Source organism: Plodia interpunctella, chromosome 11 (assembly GCF_027563975.2).
Source record: "Plodia interpunctella isolate USDA-ARS_2022_Savannah chromosome 11, ilPloInte3.2, whole genome shotgun sequence".
Classification (NCBI taxonomy): Eukaryota; Metazoa; Arthropoda; class Insecta; order Lepidoptera; family Pyralidae; genus Plodia; species Plodia interpunctella.
This window is the reverse complement of record NC_071304.1, coordinates 2856307-2879025: the sequence shown is the minus strand read 5'-3', so window position 1 is coordinate 2879025 and position 22719 is coordinate 2856307. Positions and strand designations below refer to the sequence as shown.

At 33.7% G+C, this 22719-nt stretch overlaps 3 protein-coding genes across 4 annotated transcripts in view; 2 read left to right on the top strand and 1 right to left on the bottom strand.

Moving 5' to 3' along the window:
- krimp (krimper) overlaps window positions 1-22719 on the top strand; it is a 228711-nt gene that overhangs the window by 10063 nt on the left and 195929 nt on the right. The window lies entirely within an intron of this gene.
- Window positions 805-3263, bottom strand: LOC128673746 (uncharacterized protein). The gene is made up of 5 exons (XM_053751808.1): window positions 3032-3263; window positions 2323-2777; window positions 1807-1992; window positions 1276-1391; window positions 805-1000 (listed from the first exon to the last, which is right to left on the bottom strand). The coding sequence occupies exons 1-5, from the start codon at window positions 3136-3138 to the stop codon at window positions 824-826; spliced, it is 1041 nt and encodes a 346-aa protein (XP_053607783.1). The 5' UTR covers window positions 3139-3263; the 3' UTR covers window positions 805-823.
- LOC128673747 (uncharacterized protein) overlaps window positions 3540-22719 on the top strand; it is a 36899-nt gene continuing 17719 nt past the window's right edge. Inside the window, exons 1-2 of one of the 2 annotated variants that reach the window (XM_053751809.1) lie at window positions 3540-3945; window positions 16475-16601. In XM_053751809.1, the coding sequence (XP_053607784.1) occupies window positions 3817-3945; window positions 16475-16601 (256 nt within the window). In that variant the 5' untranslated portion in view covers window positions 3540-3816. The remainder of the gene's footprint in view (window positions 3946-16474; window positions 16602-22719) is intronic. The other variant, XM_053751810.2, reaches the window with a different exon arrangement.

Sequence of the window (22719 nt, the reverse complement as noted above, 5' to 3'; positions counted from 1 at the left end):
AGCATCTCGTTTAGTAGCCTCCAAATAGTCACTTTTCTATCGTATAAAGGAAAAAATAAATAATAATTATAAGATCCTACTGTAGTATGTGTTGCAAACAAAATATACGTAACGAGCGACTGCTGATTTATTAATTTGTCAGAGATAAAAAAACATTATTTATTTTCTTGTTGAAAAAAATATATCTACATATAGGTACTATCATATAGGTGATAGTACCTATATGTAGATATATTTTTTTCAACAAGAAACATATTGATAATTACTCATCTGTCTAACACACACGAAATGGGTCAGTCAGAACTAGCAGATTTAGACAAAATTTAATATGCTTTCACCGTCATTTAATAATTGTAAATTTTTTACCGTTGTTGCCATAGTCCTATCACAGTATTTTTCCCTAAAAATTGGTTATACTGTGGTTCTATTATCCATGGGCAATTTTTCGTGTGTGGTTCTATTAATCGGAGCGGTGGCAGAGGCACAGGGACGGAGACCAGTTGGTAAAGCACCAACTGCTTGTCAGATGACATTGATTGGGTCAAGGGAAAATGATGGATGAGTCCGGTACAGGACCGTAAAATGTGGCGCGAAAAAGGGACGCATATAGCCAGCAGTGGGTTATTGTAGGCTGAAAACGATAATTTAAACGCTTTTTGTTCTTTAAAAATGGTAATAACATTCATACATTGATGGGTTTACTCAGAGTGTTCGCCCAATTTGTTCCCGACTTTTTGGGAAGAAACTGCTTAGCCATCTCTGCATGCAATATTATTATTGGCAATTTCAAAATAAAATAACAGATAATGTTACCCATCTTCATTTATTCTTTCTCAAATGGTGGTATGGACTGAGTGAGCACGTTGGGGTCAAATTTCTGCCCCTGAAACGGTGACCCCGGGGCGTTCCAAGCTTTCTTCAACACTTCCATGTTGCGGATCTCGTCACTTGTTGGCAACCCTTTTAGTTTCTGTTCTTGATTCCATTGTAGCTCTCTTACCTAGACATAAAAAGAAATCAGTATAAGAAAATAGCTAGGTGGCAAGCAAAGATAATGCATATAACAGAAAGAAGTCCTTCTATTGCATCTATTTGTCTTTATGAACGCGATAAACTCCAATATTACCGGATGGATTTTTAAAATGCTACAGACACACACATAACCTACAAAAAACAAAAAGAGAGTACATGCTAAATATTCTTAAATATAAATATAATACTATGTGTATGCTGCAGTAATTCAAATATATAATATAATATATAATATAACAGTACCTTGGCTATGTGATCTTCAGGAAGGTCGTTTAGTGGCCGAGAACAGTCAATTTTGGACAGATCTATAGCTTCTTCACTATTTAGAAATCTGTTCCACCAGCGCTCTTGAACTTTTTCTATAAAAATTAAATATCATATAACAACCTAATTAAGAATATATTTAGAGAAGTACAGTTTTACCATTATATGTTAAGTTAGTCATATGCCACTACTATAATATATATAGAAGAAGTAGATCTTCATCTAGTTCTGTGTAACATGCTTTTGCCCACACTATGCCCTTGATAAAAAATATTTTTTATAATCGGCAGAGTGTGAAGAGTGCTTCCTTCAAACTATGTCCATACCAAAAATCACCTGACAAACAAAGAAATACACAATCACAATTGTAATATCAGTATATTGTATAACAAACAAGAGGATGGTCAAACTGTATTTTACAGTCAGATGCACTAGAAATGTATGAGTGCATATTATTGCTATCTTTGGTGCAACTAAATTTTTTTTAATTAAAACCAATGCATAAAATACCTAAATGAATAAGTAGCTTCCCCTCACTGATGCTCCAGAAGCTGTCAAAGGCTTTGATCTTGAATGGAAGACTGTCTTTGATAATCACAGTTCCATTCCGATAGGCCACACTTATATCATTGGGATTTATTTCAACTTTGAGGTCCTTTGATGATTTCACATCTGGAGGAAGTCTCATGGTCACATCTGAAAAAGTAAGTGTCATATTGAGAATAATTTTGAAAATGAATTATCTATAGAGTTAAAAAACATGCAGAAAGGCTTTCTGATGAAAATTGTTCTTTTTTCAGACTATAAAACCATGTGTTGAGAAACTTCTATTCGAGAAATAGAAGTACTACCACTACTACTATTGGAGAACCTATTGGAGATTAGAATTTCTCAGTTTTTATAAAAACAGTTCAGATTCTAAATAACTTGGTTATTTGACATTTTCATATTGCGGTAAGTGATATACTTATTTCCTTGAGTTTTCTGGTTTTTAAATATTCTAGAAAATTGTTTAAAAATACATACCAAGATCCATAATACTTTGAGCCCAGCAGTACTTATCTCTATCGGCACCATTATATGTTTCACTATTTCTTTGTGTAGGTATGACTGGGGGAACATATGATTCTGAAGTCTCATCAATATTTTCATCATTTTTCGACACCTCATTATCAGACACATGTGAAGTTTGTTCATTGCTCTCAACTGGATTTTCTCGCGAATTTCCAATGGGATCTGCTGGAGAATCTTCTCCAACTTCTTCAAGGTCTTCTTCAGCAACCACTTCAACCTCTTGAGCAACTGTTGTACACATAATCTCATTGTTCAATTCCATATTGTGCTCAGGTTTCCTTGCTCCATTGCCACTATAGTTCTTTGGGTCACACTTTCGCAATACTTTCATCACTAGCTCTTCAGCTACTCCTGGAGGAAATCCTATGTTTTCGTAGGGTCCATCAGGAACGATGTAGAAGTCAGTACTGAAATTGATGACACAGTTTTGTTAGGCTGGGTTTTAGGCAGTATGGGACTTATACACGTAAAGACAAATTGTGAACCTTCATTGGAAGTTCTTTCTGCAATAACAAGCTTGGAATAAGTAAGTAGAATAGTAAACTTAGGTAAAATATTAATTCCAGAAAAAATATATTGTAATAACTCTTTCGAGAAAATCGTATCGTTAATCGATAGTTCATTAGATACTATTTGCAGAAAATAAAGTTATTTAGCTTACCGTCTAGCTAGAAAATTGAATATTGCCGAAAGAAATCCTAGTATAGACTTTTCATTGACTAAAATTGATGCTAAAACATCATCATATTTGTAAAATGAGTCGCTCATTATGAATAGGGTACTCTTGTGTTAGAATAATTATATTTAATGTAAAAGTAATAGGTAAATTAACAATATTATTAAATAATATGTAGGTACTACAGTTTGTTGATTAATTTGTTTGATTGATGTTCAAAAATTTATGACAGTGACATTGACGTTTTATACTTTTAAAACTTTTGTGAACATGCTTATTTATCAATTCATTCATTTGTTATTTTCATATTCATCATACCCTTTAATGCAAAATACATAAAAATATTAATCATAAAACAATATTGCTCGATCAATGTTATTGAATTCAAAGTAAATGTTTTCAACTACTTATTTTGTTAGCTGGCAGCTACTATATATCGATGCTGGCAGCCCAAGAACCGGTTCTGTAATTTACATTCCCGCCACTTGGAGGAGTTGGTTCGCTTTCGAAAGTTTCACATCCGCAAGAGAGCGGCAAGGCAAGAAGAGGCAAAGTAGGCAAGCAAAGTCGCGCCCGCGAACCCGACACGCTGCAGGCGATGACCGCATTCATATGCGTTTTTATATTATTGTGAGTGTGCTGTCGTGTTGTTCGTTCCGTTGAGTGTTACGAAAATGCTGCATAGGTGAACAATCGAAAACCAAAAGTGTTGTGATTGTGATATTAATTCTCTGGCTATTTTATTTCTTACTTTAACTATAATCTAAAAAATGCCTTGCTCTGCGGTTACTTTGTCTATAGCGACCATTACAGCAATCGTCGCTGCAGCTTTAATGGCTATAGCATTTTCAACAGACAACTGGGTTTTTATTGAAGTCAAACGCAGCAAAATTATTGAGGTAAGTTTTGTTTTCCTTATTTTTTATTTTTCAATAAATATATATATTTATTCTTCATATGTATAAGTTTGTCTCAATTTATGATTTCTTTCAAAATGTTACCTATATTATTGGATTTTTCACACTTGTTTATTTGAATAACTACCTTAGTATTATTTATGTCCATATAGGTAATTTGATTACGCACGCAAACTTTGAGAGGACAAGGTCATTAAGCTGACTTAAAATAATTGCTGATATAAAACAAATATTCTGAGGATTTTAAAAATCAATTTGTCTAGTATTACTATCTACCGTCTTTTCTAGACAGGTATAAATAATTCTTATACTTTGATCAGTGATAAACCAAGGAGCTTGCAACATTTCCTTTGATTCTTCTTGAACAACGGAAAATCAAATAGAATGGTCAGCCCTCGATTAGAATCCATAGCCTTAACCCTTTAAAAATAACGGTCAAAATCGATTAGGTATAATCTTTTATCTGTAAATGAAAATCTTTTGTCTGAAAAATGTTACAAGTAACTAGTTTCTCAGTTCCATGTTATCTGATCACATAAGTTTGTTAAAAGTCAATGTAACACGTATTCTTTTGAATCCTTAGTGTGGCACAGTTACGGTAGACACGTTACGCATAAATATGCACGTATTTAATAGCACGAACAAATGTGTGGATAACTGTATAGCGCCGTGCTCCTGTTCACTCATTCGTGCAAATAAAAAAAGTTCATCAATCGTAGGAGCTAAAATATCGAGAAATAATATAAGAAAATTAGCCATTGGAGGGTTAACCGATAGCTGGCAACATCGGGATCAATCGGGATTAGTGTTGCCCAACTATCAATAGTTTAATTCTTGATCCACAGATATAAGAACATTACCTTCAATGTAATGTACTTATATCTGTGACTTAATCGAACAAAATATATTCTTTTCCTACACCTGTATTTCTCCATTTATCTTTAGAGAAACTTTCAGCAAAGATTTATCAAAATTGTACCTACCTAGACTCATGAAACCTACACAAACAAAGCAATAATATTTTAGAGATAATTTCGTTTACCAACAAAAACTGGAACATCTCACGGTTAATTTGCTGGATATAAATGCGCCGTAGTTTTTGCTCGGCAGGTTCTGTTTCTTTTCACAACACGGACAGGTTAGGTTTTTTTTTAAAGAAACTTGTTGAGACACGACGTGCTTCTACCTGTTATTTTTTCACATCCAGGGTTTGAAATACGTGTCTGGCATTTCGCCACAGAGATTTTAAATACAAGCCAGGTTACCAGACCATGTTATTTTCTGATGATGGATCTTACTATATCTAATGAGTTTCTATGATCCGAAATTCTGACAGAAAACTTAATATCAAAGCGCAGCAGATACTTAAGTAATAGTCACGTAAAAGTTCGACGTTTCAATGAAACGAGTAGGTAACAAAAAAAAGGAGGTAGGTGACGTATTGAGAACCTCCTCCTTTTTTTGAAGTCAGTTAAAAACTCCATAGCGTAATGCATGGGCTTGCGGCTAGTTCATCTGTGTACCTATATGCCTAGTGTGTTTAGTTATAGTGGTTGTTACTCCATTTATTTCAAGCAGAAAATTCGCATTGCTTTTGCTACCCTGTGTACCACAGAGTGGGTGTGTGAGGCTCGAACTCACTAAAAACTCATGGATAATTGTCTGTTCTGCCATTGGGCAGTATGATAATTAATTTTGTTTTGTGTCACGAGTGTTTGCGTAGTGTTAAACCAATGTCTAGTTATAGTTATCTATTGTATCCTACCTATATATAAAACAACATTATTTTTTAACTTTAAGATATGAACATAACAGTATCGTTTTGATACCGTTTTCGGTCATAACTTGTTCAAGACTTTGAAATTAACTGTTATTAAACATTTAAAGTGACTTACTTACATTAAGTCCACTGTTCGCTCAAAGCTTTATACGATGAGTTCCTTAGATCTATTTAAAATTACTTACCATAGATTTAGATCAAAATCGGTTCAGCCGTTTGGCTGGTACGATGCCACGAACAGACATACTAAAGATACGCAGACATGCTCCCTGATAATAAGAAAATAGCATATACCTAATATGCTTATTAGGTACACGGGGCTAAAACTAAGCGATTTTTTAATTTAGTGTGTCAAGTTAATTTATACTATCATTTCATCTAATTGACGTTGATTAGAATGCATACGAGAAATCTATCGAGAAAGTGACAGTAACTGTGTGTTAACTACTGACTTGCATAGTCTGAAACTAAACTAAGATTATGCTAGTTATACACTACCGCTAAACTGTCTACCAAACTTTGTCGGATTCGTTATACATTGCTGGTTTTTACTTGCGGTAAATAAAATCTCTCATACAAATTACGCAATGTTTGTGCTTCGCATCGGCGGCATCCATCTGATAGTATGTAGCCAGCATTACGCAAAATCGTTTCTGCAAAGTAACCATGAGTTTTGGGCAGGTGCCCACCATGTGTGACAAATAGGCTGAAGAATGAAGATCAACTTTCTTTTCGGCAAGACCACACGCACGAGAAATTGTTCATTATGCGACGGTAATAGCAATGAATTTGGGTAGCTTCATGTGCTGTTGACTGTAAAATGTTTGAACATACTAAAATATGCAAAGGCGAATGAAACTAGCAATAGATTTCAATAGACGTGGGTTCTGGCGTTGCATAAGCGGTTAAAATTCGGCGGGTGGACGTGAATCAGACGCGACTTGGCTATCTCCACTCCAAAATTTAACGCGTTTATTAGAATAAAGTCAGAAATTGGAATATATCAGAAATTAACCTTCACAGGCATTTTGGTATTGTATGTTGTTATCGTCTTGTTGAAAACGCAAAAAAAAATTGGTATAAGATAGAGTTTAAGTTTAAGAATATATTAGACGACAAATGGAAAGAAAAATAGTATCATTAGAGCGGCTTTAGATAATTGCTATCATTGCATCTGTTATCTACAAAAACTTAGTATCAAGTATCATAAAGAAAACCAGAAATAACACAAGATATAACGTATATCTAATAATTAAGTTTTCGATTTATTGACGGTCTAACTCTAACACATTGCATTTTCGCCGCTAATACCATTGCATACAGATCCTTGCCTTGACTGAACCTACTCAAATGAAAATGATTTACTTTACCTGCCTCAAGATTTCACAAATTGTTGTTACCTTCATATATAATCAGGCAAGTTAATTTAACTACTGGCGAAACATACCAAATTTAAATTCCAATACTCATTAACCGTAATGGCCGCCTGATATTCCTGTTTCGAATTTCGAAGCATTCAACAGGTTTCCTAAATGTCAACCATCTTTGGTTTTAGAACAGGAAATGGGTTTTGGAACGTGAAGTTTCTTACCTGTGGGACCGGATGCTTTGTTTGTTTATTCCGTTAAAAATAATTCTGTGGGAGATATCTTTGTCAATAGACAAGTTCATCCATTCACAAAGAATCAGCCTATTTATCTAACTTAATAAATCGCCGGAATGTTATTCTTTATTTAACAGCTTTATTAACACCTTTGTTAGTGTTTTTATAACTTCCTATGATGTCAAGAAACGCAATAACCTGAAATTAGTTACTGGTCCAAAATTTTTGAATTCAAGAAAACAGACTGGAACTACGACCCTGCATGGGTGGTCGAATAGATAAATAATAAAAAAACTCAACGCAAAGATGGGTACAATTAGGTATCTAGTTTACGGAAAGGTTTAAAACATGGTCCAAAATGTAATTATAAGAATTGTATTTGTCTGAGTTTTTTTTCAACAAATGAAATAGGAATTTATATACAATAAATAGAATTATATACAAATAAATTAACTGGATTAGGTAGTTAAGTAGTTCCATATTTTTTTTTTACTGAACAATACTCAACGGCCCACACTAAACAGGGGGTATTGCGGGTCCGATGGGAACTACTTTCATAGTTCCTATATCACTAAGTTAATCCAAATCCTACCCCTATAAAAAGTACCCTATGAGTATACTTACCAAATTTCATAAGAAGCCATCAAGTAGATTTTGCGTGAAAGAGTAACCAACTCACAAACTTTCGCATTTACAATATTAGTAGGATTTTTGGATGCGTAATAAAATACGCACATTCTTCCGATTATATTGGTGTCGACAATGGACGATTGTTGCCGCAGCCATAGCCTGCTTTCCATACGATCGCGGCTTCTCACGACTTCCGCCGCCGCACTAGTGTTTCATTCCGCTTTCGTGGCTTGACAGAAAACAGCTATTGAATGTTGATTGATTTCTAATTTTCATTTTGTATTATTGTTAAACATATCGTAAAGTATTTATGTTATGCTGAAGTAATGAATAATAGTCACAACATTTGACGTTATCCTATTAAGTGTACTATGTATATTTAATTGTCATACCTAGATATGTGGATATTTTTATACTTTTGAACGACAATCAACATTTTGTGAGGCAGGTGCGGAGTTCCAGAATATAAAATTTATTTAATCAGAAGAATTACCAAAAATATAGAAGTTAGAATTTTTTTGAGGAAAAATCCATACCAGACTCGATTCTTGCATCAAAATATCAACTCAGTTACGAGCATGTAGACAGAAAGAGAAAAAGTATAAAATAACTAAGTGGACTAGGAATGAAGAACGAAAACGTAAAATCGTGAAACATGTTCATCAGGTAGAACATGATGAAGCGGGCTAACGATTGTGTGAAGCAAAGTTAATACTTAAATAAATCCTTATCATTATAATTGTGTTCTCATCAGGGTCGTACCAGTAGCTGTGGCTCTCTTGACTAGGGCTAAATCTTCATAAACGCGGTGTCGCGGGTAAAGTGAAGTCCAAAATTACTTGTTGATTGATGATGTCGACTAAATTATACAATTAAACACTTGCACAAGAATGCACGCGCGGACGTTGCAGTTGCAGCCATGCGTCATTGCAACTTTTAATAGACGCTAAATGGGCAGGTGTGCAATCATTTCGGAGAAAAAAATGCAATATGCCAATACTTCGACGGCGACAGTGGATCCTTTTGTTTCACCTTGATGTCGAATATTGTGACTTCTGAATCTTGCATTCAGTCTTTTTTCTTGATCGATTATGTTATTTGCTAACACTGGTGTCAGATTTTATTCAAGTCTCTTGAAAAGCATGTCACGTGACTTTTACAACTACTTTACCGACTATGTCTAGTTGCAAGGTCGCATACACACCAGTGAACTTATTGTCAACCAGTGTGCAGGTTTCCTCACGATATTTTCCTTTACCAGAAGCAAATCGTGTACCTAGTTTGGTATCTAGATGAACTGAAATAAATAAAAATACATTTTTACGCACATTATTTTTACACGGATGCTGCAACCAAACTTCTCGTTGATTCGATGACTTTCGTCCATTTCGGTCGTTTCATCCATAATTAAATTTCTACCTGATGTTTTTATGTATTGTTCATTATTGCGAACAACGGAACAATACTCAATTATACCTATGTTATCTAACTAATTGCAAGCTTCATTAACCATTCGTCTAACGATCAGGAAATTTATAAATAAGTCATCAAATTTATCAATGAAATAATATAGCTTTACCTATTAACTAACATCAGTCATAAGGAAATCGATAATTTCATAAGAATATTAGTGAAAGGCATGGAAAACTAAAACAAAATGATGTGAAAGGTGAATACTTATAAAGAACTGCGGACTTTGGCAGATTATCCACACTTTCCCAGATTTTGACTTTGTTTTGTGACGTGCGTTAAATTTGTGGTTATTCTTATGCAAGCTTGGCTTCCGTACAGCTTAGTAAATTTACACGTTTCTTTACAATGTGTCTATTAGCTGTGTTGTGGCAACAATTTTCTGTTGTGGTGTTTACGAATTCAAGTTATTTTACACACTCTGACTGACTCTGTCTTCTTACTAAACTGTGCTCAGCAACTGAAAAAAATCTGTCTGCATTTATTGTGAAAATGTATGTTGGATCCAGTATAAGTATTGTTCATTGAAGATTGGTGATAACCCTGTTTAAGTTAATATTAAATTGTTCTTTGAAAAATTCAAGAGAATTGAGATACCGAAACTCAAGAAAGAGCAGAAAGACAGTCGAGACGATTTTTTTAAAAGAAATAAGGCAAAGATCGAAATAGCACACACCTGACTGGCAGACGCCACTGCCAGCGACCTCCTTAATGATACTATGATAGTTAAGTTTAATTGCAAACACAACGAGAATTTTGAAGGTCGCCTCAGACTGTTCACAGTTCTCGGCTGATTGTAATAGCGAGACGGGTTTTATTGATGAGAGTTTTGAGCCACAGGTGTCCCAATTTACAATAGACACGGCTTTGTTGAATGCGGTATTAAAGAATAATTGTACAGAGAATGCGTCCTTCTATAAAACAATTCTACGCTCCTTTGAATTGATATACTCGTTACAAAAACATGAAAAAAATTGTTTGTGTACAAAAAAATCAACTATATATGCTTGCTATGTAATGAACATTGATATTGGAATTCAAAGTGTTTGTATGGTATGTACACCAATATCAATACACCCAAATAACTTAGGTATATACATACTTGCCTTATTTATTTACGTGTACTGATTCAAATCAAACTACCTAGTAGTACTATGTCCCTACATAGCATTTTGTTTTTAATCTAAACTGCAACAGCCGAACTGAAATGTTTGTGTTGAATATAAATTTAAATTCACTCCTCTATGACGTTCAAAACAATGATTGCAGAGTAAAAAACTAAAAATCATTTGTGGCAAGAATTTTTTGCCAGTCAAGGTTATCCAGATACGGTTTTTAGCGAGTACGCTATGTGTATGTGAAGATTTTTTATTCAACTCATATGTGAACAAGGTTATTGAAGGTCATTATTAAAACTAAGAGTACGTATATGATACGGCAAATAGGTAGTTAGTATGGATCATGGGAGGGATAGATATTGGCTTCCCTGAAAATCTATCATATAACCTGGGTAGCAAGACACCAGCCTTTAATTGATTAACAGACAATGACTGGATAATGTAATGCATCAGATTCATATTTTCGAAGGGCAAACGCATACGATGAATTGAATGAGCATCACGATAATTGAAATCTGTTAAAAGTGGGAATAAAATGAAATTATGCTCAAAATTGCGTTAACTTTTACCAGTATCCTCCAAGATGACCTGATGCACACATGCGTCGGCCTGATGCGCACACACACACACACACACACACACACACACACACAAACACACACACACACACACACACACACACACACACACACACACACACACACACAGATAGACACATTCCCGGGTGAGTGGCTGCAGCTTGCACTCGACATTGCAAGGTGAGCGAGATGGGCCGGTTGCTGACCGTGCATTGTGTAGGTACATATTGTGTTATGTTTATATATTTTACTAGCGGCCCGCTCGGCTTCACTCGGGTAAACCACATTTATTGGCGTAGTTGTTTTTGAGTTTCAGACAGACGCGGCAGATGATTTTATTTTATAATACGTACTTAAGGTTGTGGATTGGTCATTCGGATAGGACCTCTCTCATCCTCGCGTATTACGTTCTATTTGGGACTGTAATGTCCTGTGAAGCCTGGAGTAAAAAATAAGCCCCAAAAATTTTGAAGATTCCACTGCATTTACGACATTTACCTGACGACAATAACTGTCGCCTCGTATGACATACACGGGAGGATATGGAGATGTCCTATAGGAAGGAAGGATCACAGGACACATTTACGTACTGCGTTACCTCTTACTTTGTTGGTTATTTGGATAGGATATCAGAAAGAAAGGGTTTCCATCTTCAACCTGTTACTGGTACCTACCTAAATTTTTCTATTTTGATTTATCTGACTAAATCATATCATAAAAATTGTTCACAAGGATTACATAAAAAACTGTTGCAATAGTGTATTTCAATTTGAAACTGCATCAAATTATCTATACCTATTGCGTAAAACATTACTCTATCACACAGATAAAGAAGTACAGAATCAACTGACCCTATGGCTACATGTAAGGTATTTGGTGTCACCATTACCTGACTAATGGAAGAGTTTTGTAGAGTTGGGCGAAAGTGTTCAGACAATGGGCAGTAGTAGTAATTGCTGAGGTTATGATCGTGAGACGGGGAAAGTGGCCAAAATGACCATGTGTGGTGAGATGCACCTGCCACACACAATACTCATCAGTATGTTTTGCATTCATATTCCGAAAAATAAACAATTGAACTATTTTTAACCCGTGACGATAGAAAGAGGGGAGTTAAATTTAACATCTGTTGTTTCTGTATGTCTGGATGTGGCGTTGTAAAGTCAATCGGTTCGATTTTAATCTAGTTTTAATTATCAATTTAAATCGAGAGTGTTCTTAGCTACGTTTGGAAAATGTGTGTTCAACCGTTTGAAAACCTGGTTGGAGTAAAGGGTTTCTTAAAAATTTAATTTCGTTTATTTTAACTAGCAAATAGGTACTTACGTACACTTTTGAAATTTTCCTTATTTTATCAATCTGTAATAGTTTTGAATTATTTATCTTGTAATCCTAATACAACACGCACGAACTACTGTATGATGTAATTCATTAAGTTATTTCTAATAAATAAACTTAGTTGAGTTATAAATATTTTTTTTAATTTCTAATTTATAACTATAAATTAATTTATTAGGTTTACTATTTAATAATCTGAATAAATTAATTTACTAGAGTGACTTTCATTCTTCCATTAATCTAGAGTCTAGATTCTTTAGAGCTAAAACTATACGTACGCTTTTGGTGAAGATTTTGTAAGATACGTCCGAGATTATAGTTATTAAACTAACACGCAATAGCCGTGGAAACATGTAGGATTAAGTTTTCTCTTAACATTACATTGTAAATAATGTAAACGTATGTTTTTGCAAATATTTTTAATAATAATAAAATATAAATCTTTATCTTTCTCAAACGTGCAGGTTTAGCGTATAAACATATTCCAGTCTTATATATATACGCTAGTAAAGTTTCTCATTTTCTCTGCTTTCTCGGCTTTAAATTGCTGTCTAAGTATTATATATAATTAAATCCGACTGGTTTGACCATAGATAATGAACTTTGGCCTTGGAAAATATTCATTAAAATCAAAAGTCATTTTCCTTATTCCTCGTAAAATCATCCAGAATCTCTTGAAACTTTCCCATCGATAAAGTCAAAGAGTCGATACGATGAAAAACAACGAGCGATGAACTCCGAGTTGAAGGAACGTCTCGCTTCGATAGATCGATGCTTACTATTCGATATTCTCCACAATTACACAGTCAATAAAAACCTTATGTGCTTCGCTTAAAGTCAGTTTTGGTTATTGTCCCGATTCCCTTGTTTCGTGGGAATGCGATCGGGTCTTATGTAGTGTTGAAATCGGCCACAGGTGTCGTTAGTAATGTAGTAATTAAACAGAATTGCGTATCATTGTGCTTCAATCGTTACATAAAGGAAATTAGGTTTGTAATCCAGGTTGCAAACGACTTACTCATTACAAAACGTTTACATATTGATATGTCTTCAAAATTTAGTTTCAACACCTTCACGGTCGAACGGATAGATAAAAATGCAGTTTAGTGGAAATCGAAGCTCGATATGAATAATAAAAAAAATAACTAAAACTATAACTAAAATGTATAATTGGAGGGTAATCAGACTTCCCTTCAGCCTGTAAATCAAACAATTTTATTTGTTAGTGCATTAATTTTTATAATAGTCATAAATATATATTTACACAAGAAAATGCAAGGATGTTTTTAAAGAATACGTAATGAAAAAATTAAATACAACTTCTTATATAAATCATAATTTTCCTTTAAATGTAGGCAAATCTTTCTTATAATGAGAAAGAATCTCTTTGGGAAAGAATCTAATTAAATAAAATGGTTTCGGAGAATTGTTAAATCAAATATTAACAATACAGTTGTAAATGTTGCAATAAATAGCGAAATTATCCTAATCCTAACTAAATATTATAAATGCTAAAGTAAGTTTGTTTGTTTGTTACTCTGTATCTTAGTTTGAAGTATGAAGAAGGACATAGGTTACGTTTCATCCCGGAAAAATAACTGTTCCTACTGGGCAAAAACTAGTAATAAATATTAATCGAATGCATTCAGAAACCCCAGAAATAAGCGACACCGACCCAATAACATAGAAATACCAAACTTTGTGTGGGCGGGGTTCGGCGCACCTTCCGAGAAACCGTCGGTGTTGGGCACTTTATTATGTCACGTCTGTCCAGTTGCGGTCCAGCATGAATGCAACCAGGTGTATACCATAGATTAAGTACAGAAGCTGAGTACAGTAAAGTGTGCGTACTGAGACTTTGCTATTTACATGCCCCATCGAGTCAATTCGAAGTGCGACGCAGCGAACCAATCACATTGCGCCATTGTGACGCAAGGACAACTACAGTGATTGGTTCGCTGTGTCTCACTTCGAATCGACTCGATAGTGAAATGTGAAACGAAGTAATCTAATAACTCTCCTTCGGTCTCCCTGAATCTCCTCCTTTCACCTTTCCTTCAAGAAATTAAATAAATTGTATTTTATTTATAATTTATTATATAATATTATATAACATATGACTTACTATTATTTAGATATAGAATTAGGTATTTTAAATATTAGTAGTCGTATCAAGATAAGATTCAATATGAGCGTAGTCACAGATAGACAAACAGTTTTTATAATGGATACAACTGAATGCAATCAGAGACAATACGCACCCATTGTGTTCGGAAGGTTTGCGACAGCCAGTTGTTTTGCTGCTCAGGAATGTATATCGACAGTTTTGTCATTGATCGAGCATGAACTGTGCCAAGACATGATCTGTATGTACCTGTCCAGTCTGTATGTTTGTATCGCTTAATGTAAAATTACATTTGAAACTGTAAATTAAACTAAAATAAATTATAACTATTAATTAATTATATTATTGTATTGTGCTTGCTATCTATGCTCATCAACAATTAATTTAAGAAATTTGTTCTTGTTGGTGCAATTTCCATCTAATTCTGTCCTCAGCCATCGATATATATATATATATTAGCTATTCTTATGTCTTTGTAATTTCTATGAATAATATTATAATATTTAACCGAATTAATACCTATTATACAAAAAATATGTTAAACTGTAAATTTTTATTTCAATTTCAAATATTATTCACTGGTCATTCTTGTTGACTCGAGTTATAAATTCTTATTCCATTTTAGGGTGCCAAATCCTAATCCTAACTAATAAATGTTATAAATGTGAAAGTAAGTTTGTTTGTTACCTCTTCACGCTCTTTCTACTCCAGCAATCTTCTTGAAGTTTTGCATATATGTAGTTTGAAGTATGGTGAAGGTACCTTTCATTATCCCGGAAAAATAACTGTTCACGTAGGACAATTACTCGGGCGAAGTCGCGGTTAAAATCTAGTAGCATATATTTCCGCCGTTTGATATGCCTTCGATGTAATCAAAACATACATTTACGACATAAACAAACATAAATTTACGACTTGTGCGTCAATGAATTTTTGTAATTTTTTGAAACACGTGTACTTGACGTTTTCTTGTAATTTGTCTTAAATAATAATTAGGTAGCTATCGAATGCATTAATGAGCAAAATTACGATTCAACGAAATAATTCTTCAACCCCTTTTCAAGGGTATATATGTTATATGTTTTGTCCCCATTACTTGTAACAGTACTAATTATTCAATGGTACGTATAATTTCTCAGTTTCTGTATAAGTGTCATACAAAAGACATCAACGGGACTTGTTTCTCTATTTTGATAGCAATTTATTTCTGTCTTCAAAAAAACCACAATTAATGATGGTTTTTTCTTGCTAGATGCTGATATAAATAATTAATTTGCGATAATTAAGTAATCTATCAAATATCCGCATTCACATTACTTGGTGTAAGAAAGTTGTGACTCACGGTTTATGAATCAGCAAAGTTCAGAACAAACCTAGATTGTACCATATTTGTTTAGGTATTTATTTACACAAATACATATCTATAAATTGTTAAAGTGAATATGTATATATAACCATTTAAGCACTTATATACATAGGTATATAAGTGCTTAAATGGCTTTTGGCTGTATCAAATTCAATGATAGATATTATTGCTGTGTTCTCTATGCAGCAATATGGGCATTTTGGCGTGGGTCCTTTAACCTTATAAGGTGGCATTTTTTGAGTGGAAATCTTTTTATTTATCCTTACTTTATATATAAATAAACGAACACAATCCTATTAATATTATAAATGTGAAAGTTTGTGAGGATGTATGAGATTGTTTATTACTCTTTTAGACAAATGCCCAGTAGGGCAGATTGTTATTGGATTTTGTATACGGCTAGAATATAACCTGGAATAACACATAGGGTACTTTTTATCCCGAAATTCAAACGGGAGCGAGCGGAGCGCAGCTAGTATTAAACATATACAAATTTGTTCTAGGAATACGCAGCAAAGAGCACCGCCGGGAACTCCCAGGTTCTGGAGAACTTGAACAACAAATATTACTTCTACACGAGGACGCGTGGTCTCTTCAGGATCTGCTACCCTAAGGAGCGCCCTCCCACAGGTAAGTTTCAACCTTCTCGTGTAACGATTTAGGGCGACTTTCGCTTGTACAGTATCTATCTTGTATGTATCTCTAACGGGTTGGTTGACAGACCCATGAGATACGAGACTCGCAGGCATATTTGTGGAATTTAAATTCTGATTCTAAAATGCTCTTCCCTTGATCGACTTTTACAAAATGAACTGACGCAGAAGCAGCCAGCTTAGGAGCAACTCCTTCAGAACAAAAACTTATATAAAATGTAATCAAGAAAATAATATTTTTTTAAATAGTTAAATACTGACGTTAATTTTTTACTATTTTCTAATATATTTAGATCACTACTTATCAATGTACACGTTTTTCAATATAAATATGTATTATTAAATATGTATTCAATATTATATGTATTGAGTATTGAGAACTTTAAGAATTTTATAGAATGCTATTTTTATTTTACTGATGTATTAATGACTAAGCCAACGTGACCAAACTGGTTTTTCCGAGCAACTGTATATATTATGTCTAGAAATAATTGCTAATAAAATTGGGAATTTAAAATTATACACGTATACGAGTATCATCTTGCTAACCTGTATACCTGTATGCTACAAGAGAAAAGGGTCTCTTAACTGGACTCGTTCCAATATAGAATGAAAAAATATACTTTTAACCATAAATTATATAGAAAACTAAGCTAAGGTTAACCCCTTTTCAAGGGTATATATGTTATATGTTTTGTTCCTATTCCTTGTAACGATATTTAACATTGACAGAACGAGACAAACATATTAATCTCAATTAAATAAAATAGGTTTTATGTTAGAGGGTTAATGTAATATTTTTTCATCAGCAACATAATAGGATATAGTTGCCTGTGTATAAAATAAAATGTATAAATGCATTTACCAAATGAAACTTGAAAATCAAACCTCTCTTTAAATAATTAAATCGCTTTTCGACTCCAAAATTTGTGACGTCACTTGTGCCTAATGTCATACAAATTCGATATATATATTTTGATACTTTTCCATGTGGAAAAGTCTGATTTGACTTGATGGTAACTATCCTTTTAAGGGATGCACAAACTATATGACTATTTTTTCATGATTGATATGAAATATGATAAACATAGTTATAATTCACTATTTGCATAAAAATTATTGCCCTGATTAGCAACGCTCACATACTTGATTATGCGTTAAATCACTTCTCATACAACATAGTTATGCTCACTCTAATTTATCCCACATATGTGTGTAGATTCTGATAAAAATACAATAGTTCTTATTCACACGCGATAAGAGCTATTATTTAGACGCGACATCGGCAGAATCAACACCCCGATTATTGCCAACTATTGGAGCGACGCACAAAACTGTGCCACGGGATAATGAATCCAATTAGAGAAATTATATGGTCCAATTTCGAAAGAGTGGTCAATGTGTACGGTACTCCATACCGACAGGTGGCTAACTGTTTGTTTTGGTATAATTGTTATGATGAATGCTCAGTGTAGCATCACCAATCACACATACTAAGTAATCCGCGAGGCATACATACATGTTAATGACTGAAGATATGATCATTAAAAAATCATTTGCGTTATCAGATGTACTTATCTTCCTCTAAATAATAGCTTTCGGCATTGTAATGAACTTTTACTATTAATATATTGGCGGTAGTGTCCTACAGGTGTCTAAAAATTCGGCTTATTCGAACCGAAGCCGAAGGTTGAGTTGAAGGTGAAATTTTGTGGCCGAAGAAATTACGAAATTTGATATAGGATCTTTTCTTTTTGCCAAGGCCCAGCCAAAGGCAACAATGGATTTATATATTAAACAACAGGTATGAAACGCGCACATACCTTTTTTATTTCCCAGACGTAATTATGCAACGCGAAAGTTTAAATGAAGTTAAAAATAAATTTATCAAAAACTTGTAAACTCGACCAATGATCTATCTTTTGCGACTAAAATATTAGGTAGGTATTGTTTTCTGATGTTTTCGCTCCGCCCGAACAGTTCCAAAGATAAGCGTTAATGTATGTGCATACACACATAAGTACGTGTATTATCAAAGAGCAGTGGACTGGCTGGAATTCACACAGTTTCTCAAAAAGAAAACTTTACTAGCCATAAATACTGGTCGTTATTCACTTTAGCCAAACTTGTTTTTAAATGCTCTCATATGAGAATGTTTTAAACAGACGTTAAATAGTACAGAATCGAATTACAAGAAAAATACCACTCAAAACAAGGATGTACCTACATATAATTTAACTATCTACCTATAACTAATCAAGTTTCAAGTCGGCCGTGAGTAGCCTTTCATTAGATAAATATACGAGTTAACGCTCGGCTTTAGCATTTTTCAAACTCACGCTTATTTTCGACTAGATGTTTCTCTCTCTCTCTCACACACACATACATATCATCTTTGACGACATCAATACAGTACTGCTTGTAGGTATTGCCACTTGTGCCAGGACTAGGCGACTAGATGTTTATTAACTAACTAGTTATACAGTTAGTGAGTATTAAAGTCTGCTTTCTCAGTAATTGCTCTGTCAGTGACAATGCCGAAGAAAGCACAATGGGAAACCCATCGGCAATGGAAACTAGCTTCCGTCACGTGAAACTGCTCACTGACATACACTATTAGCTTCGGAAAGTACCTCTTACGTGCTAAACATACCTATATTATTAGTTGTATTATTTTACAAATTTCTAGTCCACTAATGAACAAAAACGTAGAATCTTGCGCAGGTGCATATCATCAGTTAACTAACGTTACGCGCTGGTAAATTAGAGAAAAACGCGTATGTATTTAATTTATAATTTAGTCGATTTTTTGTTATTTGTTTAAAAGCGTTTGAAATTTGCAACGAACAAAGTACGCACAGAAATCTATTGCAATACTTAATCAAATTTTTGTTAAGTTATCTATGTCATGATTTCCATCGAACCGGAACCCTGTGGCGAATCTTGTACGTATGATTAAAATAATATTTGATGATATGACTAGTTTGAAAATTTAAAACACTTCACAAGGCAAAGCAATAAGTATATTTAAATTTCTCTACGAAATCGAGGCGTGGCAGCCTAGCGCTATGATTTATTCATAGAATATTTCTGGTGCATATGTGAAGCAAAAAACAATGCTATTACAGAAAGGTAATTCATGCGAGCTTGTATACTTTCTAAAGGAAAACCTAAACACGTCGCGAAATAATGCGAAATATTTAGGTAACTACTGGAATTGAACTTTATCAGCAACTTGCTACACAAGGTATACAAAAGTATTTATTCATTGCAAAAAAACGTGTTTAAATAGTGATAACTGTAACTTAATTTTTATTTTAGCAAATGTTAGTAGAAACTCTTCTTCACTTGCGCTTTGGAAGTAGGTGCTGGACTTTAAGTATTTTTTTGGTGTCAAAAGTGATGTATATCATCCTAAGTTGAATAAACATTTTTGAAATTTTTAAATTTGAATCGAATATAAAAATGATTTTATATTTTACGGTAGCTCATTTGTTAATGAATTATTACTACAAAAATAGCATTGAATTAAATTTTACTCGATGTCGTTTGTTATGAAGTATAAATGTGTGTTTAAAAAACATATAACTCCTATAATATAACTTTTGGAAGTCTGTCATGTGAAATCAATCATTCATGATACAACATTGGCCTCTTAAGCCGCCCCAGTCAGTACTAGTTTAGTGAATTAAATATGGCCGACAAAGCGGTGGCCTTCTTTTGAACCCAATTCTGTACCGGTTGGTACTTTACCTTTCATTGTTGAGGGAAGGTAAATGATATGAAAAAATATATATATGTATATAGACGGGTGAGTCCTTGCGTAGTAATTTTTGTAATATCTACCCAAATTGAGGTATTTACCAATTTTTTTTTATTAAAGATCGAATGCTCTTGTTTGTGTAGTACAGTTAACTAAACTAAACTAACTAGTTTACAATAAACTTCTTGAGATCCAGTGCTACATAAAGGGTAGCTTGAAGGGTACTTATGTGTCGTCACCAAAATCATCGTTGAACTATTATGGTGTCCATATGAGGACATACCTCTTCATATCTTTTTCTTCTTCGTGTATTGCCATAAGCAAAATAGTTTTTCAAAGCTGGCGGTTCAATTTCACTCTGATCCTTCTAATATTATAAACGCGATAATTTGTGAGGATATATGTATGTTACTTGAATCCACTGGACGGATTGTTATGAAATTTGATGATCGGGTAGAATATTTGGAATAACACCTACACACACAGGATACTTTTTTCTCTGAAATTCTTACGGGAATGAAGCCCCGGGGCGCAGCTAGTCTCTTATATTATCCTGTCATGATTTTTGGTCTATTCACGACAATTAAAAGGACTACTTACTTCGTATAGTCGACAGTGGAGGGCCAAATCCTCTTCTACTTTATATATTCGATTTTGTATCGCTGATTTCACCGAACATTATTTATATTCATTATTCCTACCACATAATGATCCTAATCATCCAACCTAACCATCAACAGAAACTTGCATAGTTCCATATTTAGTTAACATTTGTGATAGCCTTTTTTGGGTATGGATCCAATCAAGGTTTAGGACGTTACGTGAGCCCGGCCAAATTGATTTCACTCATTTGCGTCCTAAATTCCAACACGATTCAGGATTGTTTTTAAATTAGAAACTATTAATTGTTGAGCAGGAATTGCTTGCTGTAACACTATGAATTCGTTTACTCCCGACTAAATAAATAGAAGGAAAATCTGAAAATAATTCTAGTTTCTAGTAATAATTTTATTCATTCTTGCTAGCCCGAGTGATTGAGTGTTGTATTTTATGTAAATGCATCGATTTTGTGTTTTTATTCAAGATCGTTATTTTCACCAAAATATTTTCTATTCGGCGAAGCCCCGGAAATTTATTATTTATCATTAATAGACCTATTTAAAAATATGTGTTTAGTGAATACGTGGCATGTACAGTTAGAGAAAGTATATCTACCTACCTATGTCGCATACTATTTTCTGAGTTTATCTGCTTTATCTATGTATGTTATACATAAATTCGTGGTATATCTTCTTAGTCTTGTCGCATATTTTTGTTATCTTACAGCGCAAGTACTCGTAGTTATGGTCACACACATAGGCCGAGCGACGGGGTACTGCAGAGATAACGATGATTATAATAAAATAGAAGAATCTTGCGTTGCGAAGTGTTGCCTTTTCCAAAAAAATACACATTTTTATGTACCTATAAAAATTAAATGGAATTACTAATAAAAATAATTACCGTAGAAGAATACAGAACCAGTGAAACTTTTAAGTATTTTATCTTTCAAACTTCTGTGTGAGGCAAGGAAATATAATTTTACTAAAAGGTTTTAAACATAAGCGCACAATAAATTTTACAGGAAATTGACAAAATTGCTAATTTTCAATTAAATTAACAATTGTCACTACTAAAGCGGTATTTTATTAAGCTTGATTGCAAATACTTAATAGCTGTAATGTACAAACTGCAACTTTCCATAGGTACTGATAGGTACACAACACAGTTAATGATAGAAATGTTCATTATTACTTAGAAATGCAGCAGTTGTAGCATATGCCTTCCTCGAAAATCGCATTTTATGTCAATTCGATTAATGCAATGCAAAGCATTAATTTTTTACTGATATTGCTACTTAGCTGTCATAAAAATAAAGTTATCGGTATAAATATTGATTATATTTATTATGACACTTGTCTTTTTAGAATATTCAGAAGAAAATTTAATTGCATTACTGCTTAAGTGTGCGAAACATCAAATTTTCTAGATTTGCCTTGATTCATATGAATGTAGGTAAATACGGGACGATAAAACACTGAATAATAACGGTCGAGTCATAAAAATACAAAACAGAGGTTGAATAAAAGAAATAATGATAATTTCGTCTTTGCCATCACTTTACGTATTAAATTGAATCATGTTTTGTTCAATAAACTGAAAACTGATGTTCGGAACTACAATCGAACAGACAAAGCCTCTCATGTCCAATGTCGCCGATTGTGGCCAATCGACAATGGTTACGGAACCAAAGGTCATCGGCTACCGTTCGGAGTCGGACTCAACACAACGT

Excerpts from the sequence above, each read along its gene's own strand:
- LOC128673746 (XM_053751808.1), bottom strand. The coding sequence starts at position 3,138 with ATGAGCGACTCATTTTACAAATATGATGATGTTTTAGCATCAATTTTA. Across the intron at positions 2,778-3,031 it reads TTCAATTTTCTAGCTAGACG|TACTGACTTCTACATCGTTC; the intron begins GTAAGCTAAATA and ends CATCAATTTCAG. Across the intron at positions 1,392-1,806 it reads GAAGCTACTTATTCATTTAG|AAAAAGTTCAAGAGCGCTGG; the intron begins GTATTTTATGCA and ends TAATTTTTATAG.